Consider the following 12,319-nt stretch of genomic DNA (forward strand, 5'->3'; position numbering starts at 1 on the left):
TAAATGTCAAGATGTTTTACAGTTTTAAAAACAAAAAGTGATAGATATTCAATAGCCTGTCAAAATGAAATACCAGTTTCCCTTTGCTTATAGGACTATGAGCTACACAAAAGAAGTGTATGAAAAAAAGCAAGGAAAAGTAGGAAAAAAACGGGAAAGATACATTGCTTTGATGATTTATGTATGAAAGTCAAAAAATACTTTGACTGAATGATAAATGACTAGATACTTGAGCTGACACTTGATCTATCACTACAGACATGGTAATAAAAATATAACCTTAGAAGTATTCCAGGGAAAAGGCAGAATAATGTTCTAACATTTTATCTTGGGATGAGAAAATCTTAAGATATCTTCAGAAATAGGAAGCTGAACACACAGAAATAGAATTTAGACCAGCCATTCCACAGGACTTCATTCAAAGTGTATCTGTTTCAGTTCTTAGAAATCAATCACCTTGCAGATTTGTACCTCTGAATTAACTTAATCATGATCTTCAAACTGCTTAATGTATCAACTTTGGCATCTCCTTGATGGGGACACCATCCTCTGACTTAAGAATGCAGCCTTTCAGAGTTCAGGTTTCATAAAATTCCCAGCAATAAGAAGAAATGACAAAAATGCTATCACCTGTATTGGATATCATGCTTATCTGGAGTGCTGATACTTTAAACATTATCAACAATTAAGAACTTATATTTACATATTTTTTAAGCAATCTTAACTCTATCAAAGAGAAGAAAGTTTAAATGAACCAAGAGATAATGCAGTTTTCAGTACTTTGATAAATCTCGTTAACCAATTTTGAATAATGAAATCAAATCAGAATTTCAGAGCTTGAAATAATTTTAACATCTGCAGTATAGCAGAGTGGCATAATTCAATTTGCTAGACTGAGTTGAATCTGGTTGAAGACTTTAGTCTTCAATTAAAAATTGTGCCATTGATTCAACTTGCAAACCTCTTCTCAGCCCTGAGCATCGCTTTGTCCAGTTTGCATCTTAAAGACATTGACATTTCTAATTAGGAAGTGAATGGCACTTGGAAGCAACCTAACCAAATGTCAAAGAAGATATTTAATAGTTGTACCTGCTAAAATATATAGCTAGGTCATTTTTTAAAAAACGTAACTCTTCCAGCAAGCTACTGCTAGAATTTGAAAATCCAAAGAAAATGTGGCTTTAAATGCATATAACCATTACTCAAAGAAATGCAGATATTTAAAAAATACAGCTGGGTGCAGTGGCTCATGCCTATAATCCCAGCACTTTGGGAGGCCGAGCGGGGTGGATCACCAGAGGTCAGGAGTCTGAGACCAGCCTGGTCAACATGGCAAAACCCCATCTCTACTAAAAATACAAAAATTAGCTGGGCATGGTGGCGTGTGCCTGTAATCCCAGCTACTTGGGAGGCTGAGACAGTGAATCGCTTGAACCCAAGAGGTGGAGGTTGTAGTGAGCCAAGATCGCACCATTGCACTCCAGCCTGCATGACAAAGCGAGTTTCTATCTCAAAATACGTACATATATATATACACACACACACACACACACACACACACACATATATAAATATATACATATACATTCTAGGATTCTAGGTACCCCTTACAGGTGAATTAAATCCATATTTCTAGAGAAACCAAGAAGGCTTAAAGAACCTTAAATCAGATTTTGAACATAAACTACAGCCCTGTAGTTTATTACAGCTAATTTACAGTAAATTATTTACAGTAAATTACAGCCCTGTAATTTAGAGATCACAGGCCAAGGATTCTGACAACACTGAAACACACAAGAGAATTAATGCATTGTGATTTTCACAGAAAGGATTAAATAGAAATGAATACACAATTACACGAGAAAAGGAAACTTCACATTCAAATACTTTAAGTAGAATCAGCTGTTATAGAAAAGGTGAACTATAGTAGGTATAAGTAAAATAGCTTATTGTGGCATTTCCCATGGGAAGGTTGGTTGTAAAAGATCTAGGCTGGGCACGGTGGCTCACACCTGTAATCCCAGCACTTTGGGAGACCAAGGCAGGTGGATCACCTGAGGTCAGGAGTTTGAGACCAGCCTGACAACATAGTGGAAACCCTGTCTCCACTAAAACTACAAAATTAGCTGGGTGTGGTGGCACACACCTGTAGTCCCAGCTACTCAGGAGGCTGAGGCAGGAGAATCGCTTGAACCCAGGAGGCAGAGGTTGCAGTGAGCTGAGATCATTGAGATCATGTCACTGTACTCCAGCCAGGAGACAGTGCGAGACTCCATCTCAAAAAAAAAAAAAAAAAAAAAAAAAAAATCAATTCTGTCAAAGAGAAGGACTACCATGATGTTGTTAAAGACTTGGAATTTGCATCAAGGCTAAATAGAATCACATCCCAGCTCTGCCATGTGCTAGCTAGATAACTTAACATTTTTGTACCTCTGTTTCCTTGTCTATAAAGCATAAGTAATAATAGACCGAGTCAGGGGTGTTGTGTGAAGTAAAAAGAGTTTATATAGATATAGCATTTAGAATGGTGCCTGGAACATAGTAACCATTCAATTCAATAAACATTCTTCCTCTCTCCTCTTCTTCTGCCACTTTTTCTTCCTTTCTGTTTCCTCTCCCTTCTCCTCTTATTCCTCCTCTTATGTTTTTCACATAAACAAGAGAAAGATAAGCTGTTTGATCATAACTACCTATTACTCTAAACTTAATATTACACATGTAACTAGCAATATTTCAGTTGGAGATAAAAGGATGTCTTTACATAAGATCTTCTTTTTAATTTTTCTATTTAATTTTTTTTTATGGACAGGGTCTTGCTATGTTGCCCAGTTTGGCCTTGAACTCCTGGGTTCAAGCAATCCTCCTGCCTCAGTCTCCTGAGTAGCTGGGACTTCATTGGATCATCTGCATTTTTAGAACCAGCCATTTCAATGGTCAATCAAAGCCCTATCTTACTAAAGAGACCTGAATGTATTAGGTATCTTTCTCTTTGTTTCAATTTTTTTCATGTTCCTTTTTCCAAATTATTTAGAGAGCTTAGAATTTCCACTCAACCCTGAAGACTAATAAAACTTCTCCAATCAAACAACTATTCTGAAACTTTAAGAGGCTCTAACTGGATCTAATATAAATGTATCAGGAAACTCACTGCACAATTGAAGATTCATCAAGAGTGACTTAGCAGATTGTAACTCAGTCTGGGTCTTCTCAATGAGAAACCCTGTTGTGTGACTTAGGTGTCCAGCTGCTCAGAAGTATTAATGCTTTCACATCAAAGATGAAAGAAAAATCTTCTGGAAACTGAACATATAATCATGTCAGCAGTGGATCCCACTAAGAAAATCAACTATTTTAACCCATGGAAATGACCCAGAAACACTCAGAGAAAGTAATACAATAACTAAAAAAGATAGTGTTCGGAAATTCAGTCATTTGTTTCTAGCTACTTACTGACTACTTTGAAAAATGGCATCCTTTTTTCAGAAAAGTACAGGCCCCTAAATAAAAATGCTTTTAAGAACAGTCAATTAGTCACCAAAAAGTAACTATGTGAGATGACGGACCTGTCAATCTGCTTTATTACTGTAACATGGTATTTTCTATATGTAGTCCCATAAATTCATGTTGTAAACCTCAAATAGACATAACAAAACTTACTTTAAAAAACAGCGGCCCAATTAAATAAATTAAATCAAGAAATCAAATGTGCTAAACTTCTTTGCAACAACACAGATAAATTTACAAAAATGTATTAGTTTGCGTGTTTTTAAAAATCAACCTCAGTAAATGTTAGAAAATATTAAATTAGGCACACTTATTCATTATTACCTCAATCTTGCAGAAATGTTTATTCAATTGGAGTGGAAGGACAATACTGAATTGTTTTCAGTATGCTTAATTAAATAATGAAGTTAGATTTAAATTGGTGATCCTTCCTGCATCTCCACATTCCATAAAATAAAAAACAATAACACACTAACTTGTAAGGATGCTATATAAAGCAATGTGTGATTTCCCTTAAGTACCCTTTTGAAGAATCATTTATCTTAATACTAGTCAGGCTAGTCTGTTCTAACTGCACTTGAATGTTTTTAGGAAAAGTGCTCTGTTAACAACTATAGACATAAAAAGAGTTTGAAGTCTAATTGTGATATTTTGGAATTCTTATGACTGCCTGCTGCATATCAATTATGTAAATATCATCTGAGAATCTGACAGTTGACTCTCTAGTATACCAAAAATCCTATGCTTAAATCGCAGGATTTACTTAACAATTGCTTGGCATCATAAGGCACTGCTTTAAGAAAATCTTCGAAGTTTTATGATTCTTCGATGGCTCAAACAAAACTAAGTATTTTCATTGGGATAATTGGTAATGTTCTAGAAAACTGTTTATCACAGTTTTCATATTCCACAAAAACATCATATTCCACAAAAACATGAAGTCCATGACATACTATTCATAAAAAAATGTTGTTTGGGCATGGTGGCTCACGTTTGTAATCGCAGCACTTTGGGAGGTCAAGGTGGGCGGATCACCTGAGGTCAGGAGTTCAAGACCAGCCTGTCCAACATGGTGAAACCCTGTCTCTATTAAAAATACAAAAATTAGCCAGGTGTGGCGGTGGGCGCCTGTAATCCCAGCTACTCAGGAGGCTGAGAAAAGAATCGCTTGAACCTGGGAGACGGAAGTTGCAGTGAGCCGAGATCGTGCCACTGTACTATAGCCTGAGCAACAATGAGTGAAACTCTGTCTCAAAAAAACCAAAACAAACAGAAAAAAAGTGTTAAGAGCAAGCAGTGGAGACATGCCAGTATGAATTCTTTATAACTGTGTTGAGGATTACTCAGGATGCATGTTCTCTGAAAGCAGAGATTTGTCTAAGCCTTGTTCACTTCTGTAGCCCCAAGCCAGCAACAATGCTTGGCAATTAGCAAGCATTGAGCAGAAATCAGTGAATGAATGAATGATCAGTGTTCCAGCAGGGAAATTTCTTTAAGTTTTTTTCCAGAGTCTCTCACACTTATTTGATCACAAGAATCCTTTTTGTTTTTTCCCCTATTAGCAGGATAGAATATTTTAGATAAACAAAATAAAGAAAGAAGGAAAGGAAGGGAAGGAAAGAAAGAAAGAAAGGAAGAAGAGAGAAAGCACAGAGAAAAATCTAACAAATATACTTATAATGACCACCTACATTAAGATTTAAATGTAACAAGTAAAAGAGAAGTCTCTTGGGGACTCTTCCCCCCATTCCATTAACTTTATACCACATCTCTTCCCTCAAAATGAGGTAACCCCAACATAGGGTTTATGTCTACATGCTACTAACATCCTCCTCTGGGCAGTTCTGAATTGAAGGATTGCTAAAGTCCCTTTATGCCCTAAGATTTTAATATATTTCTAGCTAGCATATATTTCACAGATGGTCATTTCCAAAACTATCCACTTACTGCATTAATACAATCCACTTACTGCATTAATACAATGATGAATAAGAAATGAATGAAATAAAACACTACAAAATGATGCAAGACAGTAGAAAATTGATATAATAATGGTATTTATGAAGAGGCTAACTGGTCTCTCAGATGGATTGATAATAAACTCTAAAGACATACAGAGATATAAACAATGTCCTAAAAAGGCATAGAAGTACTAGCTACTTAACCTAAACTGAGGGATTTTGAAACTATTCTCTACCATTACAGAGAAAAACATGCCTAATGTGTACACATTGGATTTTGACTTACTCAAGAAATTGTCTAGGGCTTTAAAGGCAAAACCATGCCTAGATCCATGTCAAAACGGGCTCGCATTTACATAAAAGATGCTACCAAGAAGAGGACACCCTTTTCCTGAGCTGAATAAAAGATTACTAATGAAAATCTCTCTTATTAAGACCCAGCAAACATGAGCCAACATAGTTTAAAAGGAAAAAGATCTATTTCTAAAAACATAGTCAATGTCATTCACAATATTGTTTCAGTAAAACTTTTTTCCCTCAAATTTTCAAGTACCATTATAGATATTTCTGAATTGTCTTGGAAAACCTTTAAGTATGTTACCAACGAGGTATTCATTCAAATATCTAAGTTTTGTTCTTTACTCCATAGAGCTGATAAAAAGACCTAGGACAATATGTTTTCATACTTGCTCTATTTCTAATTTTATGCATAGAAGCTGCTGAAGAAGCAGACAATTTAGCCAAACACAATTGAACCGAATACCTGTAGCTGTGTAGATAACTACACACCACTATAATACAGCAAGGACTAGACCAACAAAGAATAGCAAGATGTGTAGTTGAATTTTCCACTTTATCATTGGGAATTGGTGTCACATAGTTTTATAGACAAACACAAGGATGAGGATTTCATTTCACTTTGAAGCCAACCCACGGACTCCTTCCCATGTTAAATACCAACAGAGAGTAAAACACAACCTCACCTTTTATTTAGAAGTCCATATGGCCTTTCTTATATTAAAATAAATGAAATGAATTCATATTTTAAAAATGTTTATGAAAGAAAAGTGTCAATTCCTACCTCCATTATCTTTTAGATGTAGTGCTATCTTGGTATCATCTGGAAGAGAAATTCAAAGTTATTATAACAGAAAAAGATTTCAAAGGAGCATAAATCTCATGACTAGTAATTGTCTACTAACTGCTTTGACTGGAACATGTCTGGATTTTGATAATTTATTGAGGTAATTTCTAGTACAATGAGAGGAAGTCCTTGCTTTACATGATGTAGTTCTAAAATTTCCTACAGAGATTGTAATGTCAAGATTTTGGTAACATCTTGAATGATTCTTAAGTTCTACAAGAGAAGTAAGCAGTTACAATTAAAACTTAAAATACAACTATTTTTAATTCTCTAAAATCACTTATTGTCATTAGAACCTATAGTTATGACCTTATTTATTCATTTTTAAAAATCAAGATCAAGGGAAATCCAAATTAATTGTGATAGTTAAGATTTGTCAATATTTACAAATTTAAATCCAAAAGTTAAATGTTTATCCATTGCTAGAAAAGATGACCAAAATTCTATATAAAGAGATCTTTTTTTTTTTTTTTTTTTTTTTGAGACAGAGTCTCGCCCTGTTGCCTGGGCTGGAGTGCAGTGGCCGGATCTCAGCTCACTGCAAGCTCCACCTCCGGGTTTACATCATTCTCCTGCCTCAGCCTCCCGAGTAGCTGGGACTACAGGCGCCCACCACCTCGCTGGCTAGTTTTTTGTATTTTTTTAGTAGAGACGGGGTTTCACCATGTTAGCCAGGATGGTCTCGATCTCCTGACCTTGTGATCCGCCCGTCTCGGCCTCCCAAAGTGCTGGGATTACAGGCTTGAGCCACCGCGCCCGGCCTATAAAGAGATGTTATCCTGACTGAACAAAATGTAGGATATGCTTTTTTATTTTACTGGTTATAGTACACTCTAAAGGGTAGGGTTTAAATTATAGGAATATTTTCGTGGGCTTTAATATACTAATCCAAAATAATGTGGATTAAAAGATAATGTTGCTTTTAAAAGCAACAAAATGCACTTAGTGGCTGCTCTCCACCTCACTTTATTCTAGTTCACCTTATAATATCAAATTAAATTCCAATTAAAAGAAAAAGTTTCATATTATTTAATTTAATTTAATTTTTTATTCAAGCCAAAGAAAGTGAGGCTTATAATAATAAACAAGTAAGACCCATTTATCCCCCTCAAACCTGATTCGTGGCCACTCTTACGTTTCTGCCCACTCCCTCCTGGTGGTATCATTCAGAATAGAAAATTATGTTGGGTAATACACTTTCTTCCTCCTGAGCTGTGCCCAAGCATTAACACTCTCTAGTATTTCTGCCTTCCCTAGAAGTCATTGAAATAGTTGTTTTCAAGGACAATTTCTATGACACATACAGTGTTTCTGTGTAGAGACCAATATATTTTACTGACTGCATTCTGGAAAACATTAGAATTATATATGAATAGAATTATCTATTGTTCAGAATCCAGAATCAATGGGCATTTCATACGCATTCTGCCTTTCTAACCTGGGACTGTGAAGTTGGATCTGCTTACTACAAAATTTAGCCAGGCAGGAAGAAGTCTGTATTTCTTTTCTAGGAAGGAGAGGACAAGAAGCCAGAATCAATGGTAAAAGCTGTGTCTTAAAAAAAAAAAAAGGCACAGTGCATTAAAAGTATCCCAGCATTTACTTTTAGTTCACAATAATTTTGTCTTTTTCCCCTTTGGATATCCCTTAAAAATCCAGTTTGCCAAAGAAAAACTTTAGAGAGATCTAGATAGTAGGAGCTATTGCAGTACATGTCAACACAGTGATTTTTCCTTCCTTTGGGGAAAAAACAACAACAACAAGCAAACTGTCTCTTGGGTACCTTCTGTAGGGAGGCTGGTGGGAAACTGAGAGGTCACTGCTCTTCTGGTGGTAGTGAGGACCCTGAACTGGGTGGTTGTCGCTCCTACGGTTGTGGTGGTTCGAGAAGAAGTTTCCACTGGCTCTGTGTTCTCACACATCTTCTCTTTTGACTAGTAAGAGAAATGAAAAGGAAAACAAATTGAATGACCGCAAATCTATTTTTAGAACTTACATCAAAGAAGCTGGGCTATAAGGCACAAAAGCCTCTCACATCAAGACAAGGAATACATTACTTTTGCACAAGGCTATATTAATGATTTTGCTAATTTATGAAGTTTATAAAATAGGAAAGAAAAAAGGATGGATGTAACAAGGCTTTTCCCTTTTTAGATATTTAGGTTTCATCATTTACTGCTGTTAAGCTTTCATATTACTGTTTACCTTGCCCTAAATTTTACATTGGTATATTTATGAAAGACACACTGTCAAAAGGGAAAATTTATACCAGAAGAAACACATGTGCCTAAAGATAAGGTTTAAAACACACTCAGGTTTGTGGAGAAAAAGTGCATTCCTTTCATATCAAACCAAAAATGCTAAATCCGAAATATTTGCTAACTTCCCCATACTACTTCACTGTTTCAAAAATCATCTGTCACAAGTTGAATGAATGTTTAAGATTTTGTTTTCCTTTATGAAATATTCAAAGCCATATAAGAAGAGGATTGAACAGAACTCATGTAATCACTCAGCCTATCTTCTTCCTAGCAGAGTTATATTGAAAACATCAGGAAATGGGACATACTGAATTTTTAATTTTTAATTTGTGAAAATAAATCCCACAACCTGCACTGGTAACAACCTCCAACATCCAAACTTTTATAGCTTAGAAGTTAGTGTTTCTATCCACCTTTTGTGCCTCAATGGACTCCCTCTCTCGGGTGGGCCTTGAGTAGAAAATAACTATTCTGGACATGAGTGGTTCTCACCCCACATTTAAAAATTATTGTTAAATAAATATCATTCTTAAACTTCTCTCATCATTAGTGGAGCGCTAGGCGCCTTTCCCTTTGTTAATGAAGACTTCCTGAGACAGCCTCCTTATCATTAATAGGATGTGAAACAGGTTTATTCTCCACTTCAAGTCCAAACATACAAGGTTCCCATTCAATTCCCCAAATTCCAGTTCCTGCACCTCTGAGCCCCATTAATCTAATTATTTCCTTTCAGATACCACTTTAGTTGTCATCCCCACACCCTGGACCATATCTGTAGTGGAAAATGTTTGAGATCTGAAATCATAAGCTCAGTTATCCTTTTTCATTCTATCCCTGTACCTGTGAACTCCAATTCTTCTCATTCTTTGACTACTTAGAAAGCCTAGCAAAATGATTGTTTTTTTTCCGTTTCTTTTTCCCCCATTACTTCAACCTCTCATTTCAACAGCTTCAAGCACCTTGCTCTATTTGTTTTTTTGTTTTTTGTTTTTTGTTTTTTTTTTTAGTTTTTTTCTACAACACCTTTAAAGATCCCCAATATAGTAAAAGATCTGCCTTTTCCCTGTCTGCTCCAAAGCCAGGCACAGCTGGAGAATAATCACACAGACCCGCCATGGGGGCTCCACAAACTCATCTCCTGCATCCTCAGCAGGGCTGTGCATACCACTTGGCACAACAGACCTGCTGTGTCTTGCTAATTTCCTCTCCCATTATGCTCAGTTTGAATTTCAAACTCTCTCCACTTTACCTAAAACTGCAATCCCATCATGATTCTCCCAGTTTTATTCCTTGGGCTCACCTTTCATTTCCTTGATAAAGAGACATGATCAGCAAGATTTCTTTAAATTTCATCATGAATCAGCAGACTTACTTGACTCTGGGCTGATCTATTCTTTCCTTCTTTGATAATGGATGGGGACCTTTCCTTATAGCCTTTCTTTCAACCTATGTCCTAGCTCAACTCAGCCCACCTTCGCAGGTATTGTGAATTTGCTTATGTGATCATAGTCCTTTCTCTACAATATTTGCCACCTCTAATTCTCTGCTGGCTCCTTACCAACAGCACTTAAAGGTACGCAAGCATATCTAATCTTATTTTGCAAACCCAGTCCTCCCTGTTCTCCCCAATGTATCCTGATTTTATACTGCTTTCCCTCCATTCACAGACAGTCATATTTGCAGAGAGATCAGTCTGCCTTGGTCTTCTCAGACTCCCAGCTTCCCCATTTATAACAATCTTGCTCTTACAAATCCAACTGAGTTGAAATTTCTCATACCAGTGTTTCTAAATATCTTCTTAGCTAAATATCCAACATCTTCCATGGTGTCCTACTGACACCTCATCAGTCTACGGTGGAGATGTCCACTCCCTTGTCTTGGGTTTCTGTGACACACACTCTCCCCAATGTTCTGACACCTCCCTCACAACTCCATCTCGATTTCCTTTTATTTATGTCCATCCCTTAAGTGTTGGGGTGGTTCTTATTTATGGATCATTCTTGATCTGCCACTTCATTCTATGCATTATCTTTTGCAATCTCCTCTACACCCATGACTGCAATGAACATCTTTATGTTGATTATTCAAAAATCTATATTTCCAGTCCACATTCCTCTTCCAGATTTCAGGCCCAAAAAGTCATCTATTGACCAGGTGTATGCACGTGAATGTCACATACATCTCAAACTCAAGGAGTATAGAATGGAACTTGCCAGATATTATTCTCTCCTTGTGTTTCTATTGTCAATGAACAGGACCTAGTATTCAGAAAACAGGATCCCATGTTCAGTAAACACCCTAATGTTTAAGTGAAATCCCGGACTCAGATTGCTTTTAGACAGTAATTGCAGACTAAGGAACTAAACAGCCCTCCTATTACAAAACAAATAAATTCTGGATAAAACTTCAATTTTGAAGCATTAGGATTTGAAGGAGGTAAAGAATATCCCAACAGTGCCTTTCTATTGTTTATTCCCCTCCCCACTAAAAAAAAAAAAGTAATAATAATAAAACAAAGCAAAAGCAAAAGTGATGTGCTATAAAGACAGTAGGAGCTGTATACATTAAGGGAAGTAAAAAAGCAAAATTTGCCCTGAGGAAAAAAAGCCAAAATCAATATTGCTCTAAAGAGAACAAGCCTTGCAACAGCAGTAGACGGGAGATAAATCTGAACTTCTCCTCCTCATATTAGGGCAGAGACTTATGGTAACCCGAAAATCCTAAGGATCCCATCATCAAATCCTCTTTGGTGGAAAACATCACCTATTTAGATCTTAGAATAGAATCAGACAAATATACACTAAAAAAGAAAAAAAAAAATAGCTGTCTGACAAAGACTCAGCAAAAACAATGACCATACTATTTAGATCACCAAAACTTTAGATAATGGGATCATCCAATATGGAACATATAAAAATCATACATGGAATCTTTAAAATCATAAAAGATAAAATTGAGAAATGAACTGTTCAAATGAAACTATAAAATACTTGGCAGATGTAATAAGTGTCAAATTTAAAGTTTAGATATGAAAAACGTATTTGTTGGAATTTCTACTTCAGTGAGTAGATTACATAGAATATTAAACAAGATGAAGGGAGAATTAATAAACCGGTAAATATATCTGAAGAAATTATTCCAAATACAGCACAGAATAATAAGGAAATAGATTACATATAATGGATGTTTAAAAATATGAGGAAAAGATGAAAACGTCAAGCTTTCAAAGAAGTCAGAAGGTAAAAATAAAGAGCATGGAGAAGTATAGCTGAACAGCACATTTATCAAGCTTGACACCCAGCCAACAAGAAAACACACATTTTTCTTGAACACACATAGACCCTTTGTACAAAATGTACTAGTTCATGAAAAATTTCCAATCAGCTTTAAAGATCATAACATGTTCTCTGATGATGACTCAATTAGTTTAGAAGTCAATAGTAAAAAAG

General features: G+C 35.9%; 1 protein-coding gene across 1 annotated transcript in view; it reads right to left on the bottom strand.

Moving 5' to 3' along the window:
* The window catches only part of PLXDC2 (plexin domain containing 2), a 472,622-nt gene that overhangs the window by 66,428 nt on the left and 393,875 nt on the right, over positions 1 to 12,319 (bottom strand). The window contains exons 12-13 of the mRNA XM_023223192.2: positions 8,393 to 8,543; positions 6,547 to 6,585 (exon numbers count right to left, since the gene is read on the bottom strand). Coding sequence (XP_023078960.1) covers positions 6,547 to 6,585; positions 8,393 to 8,543 — 190 coding nt within the window. The remainder of the gene's footprint in view (positions 1 to 6,546; positions 6,586 to 8,392; positions 8,544 to 12,319) is intronic.

Source organism: Piliocolobus tephrosceles, chromosome 9 (assembly GCF_002776525.5).
Source record: "Piliocolobus tephrosceles isolate RC106 chromosome 9, ASM277652v3, whole genome shotgun sequence".
NCBI lineage: Eukaryota > Metazoa > Chordata > Mammalia > Primates > Cercopithecidae > Piliocolobus > Piliocolobus tephrosceles.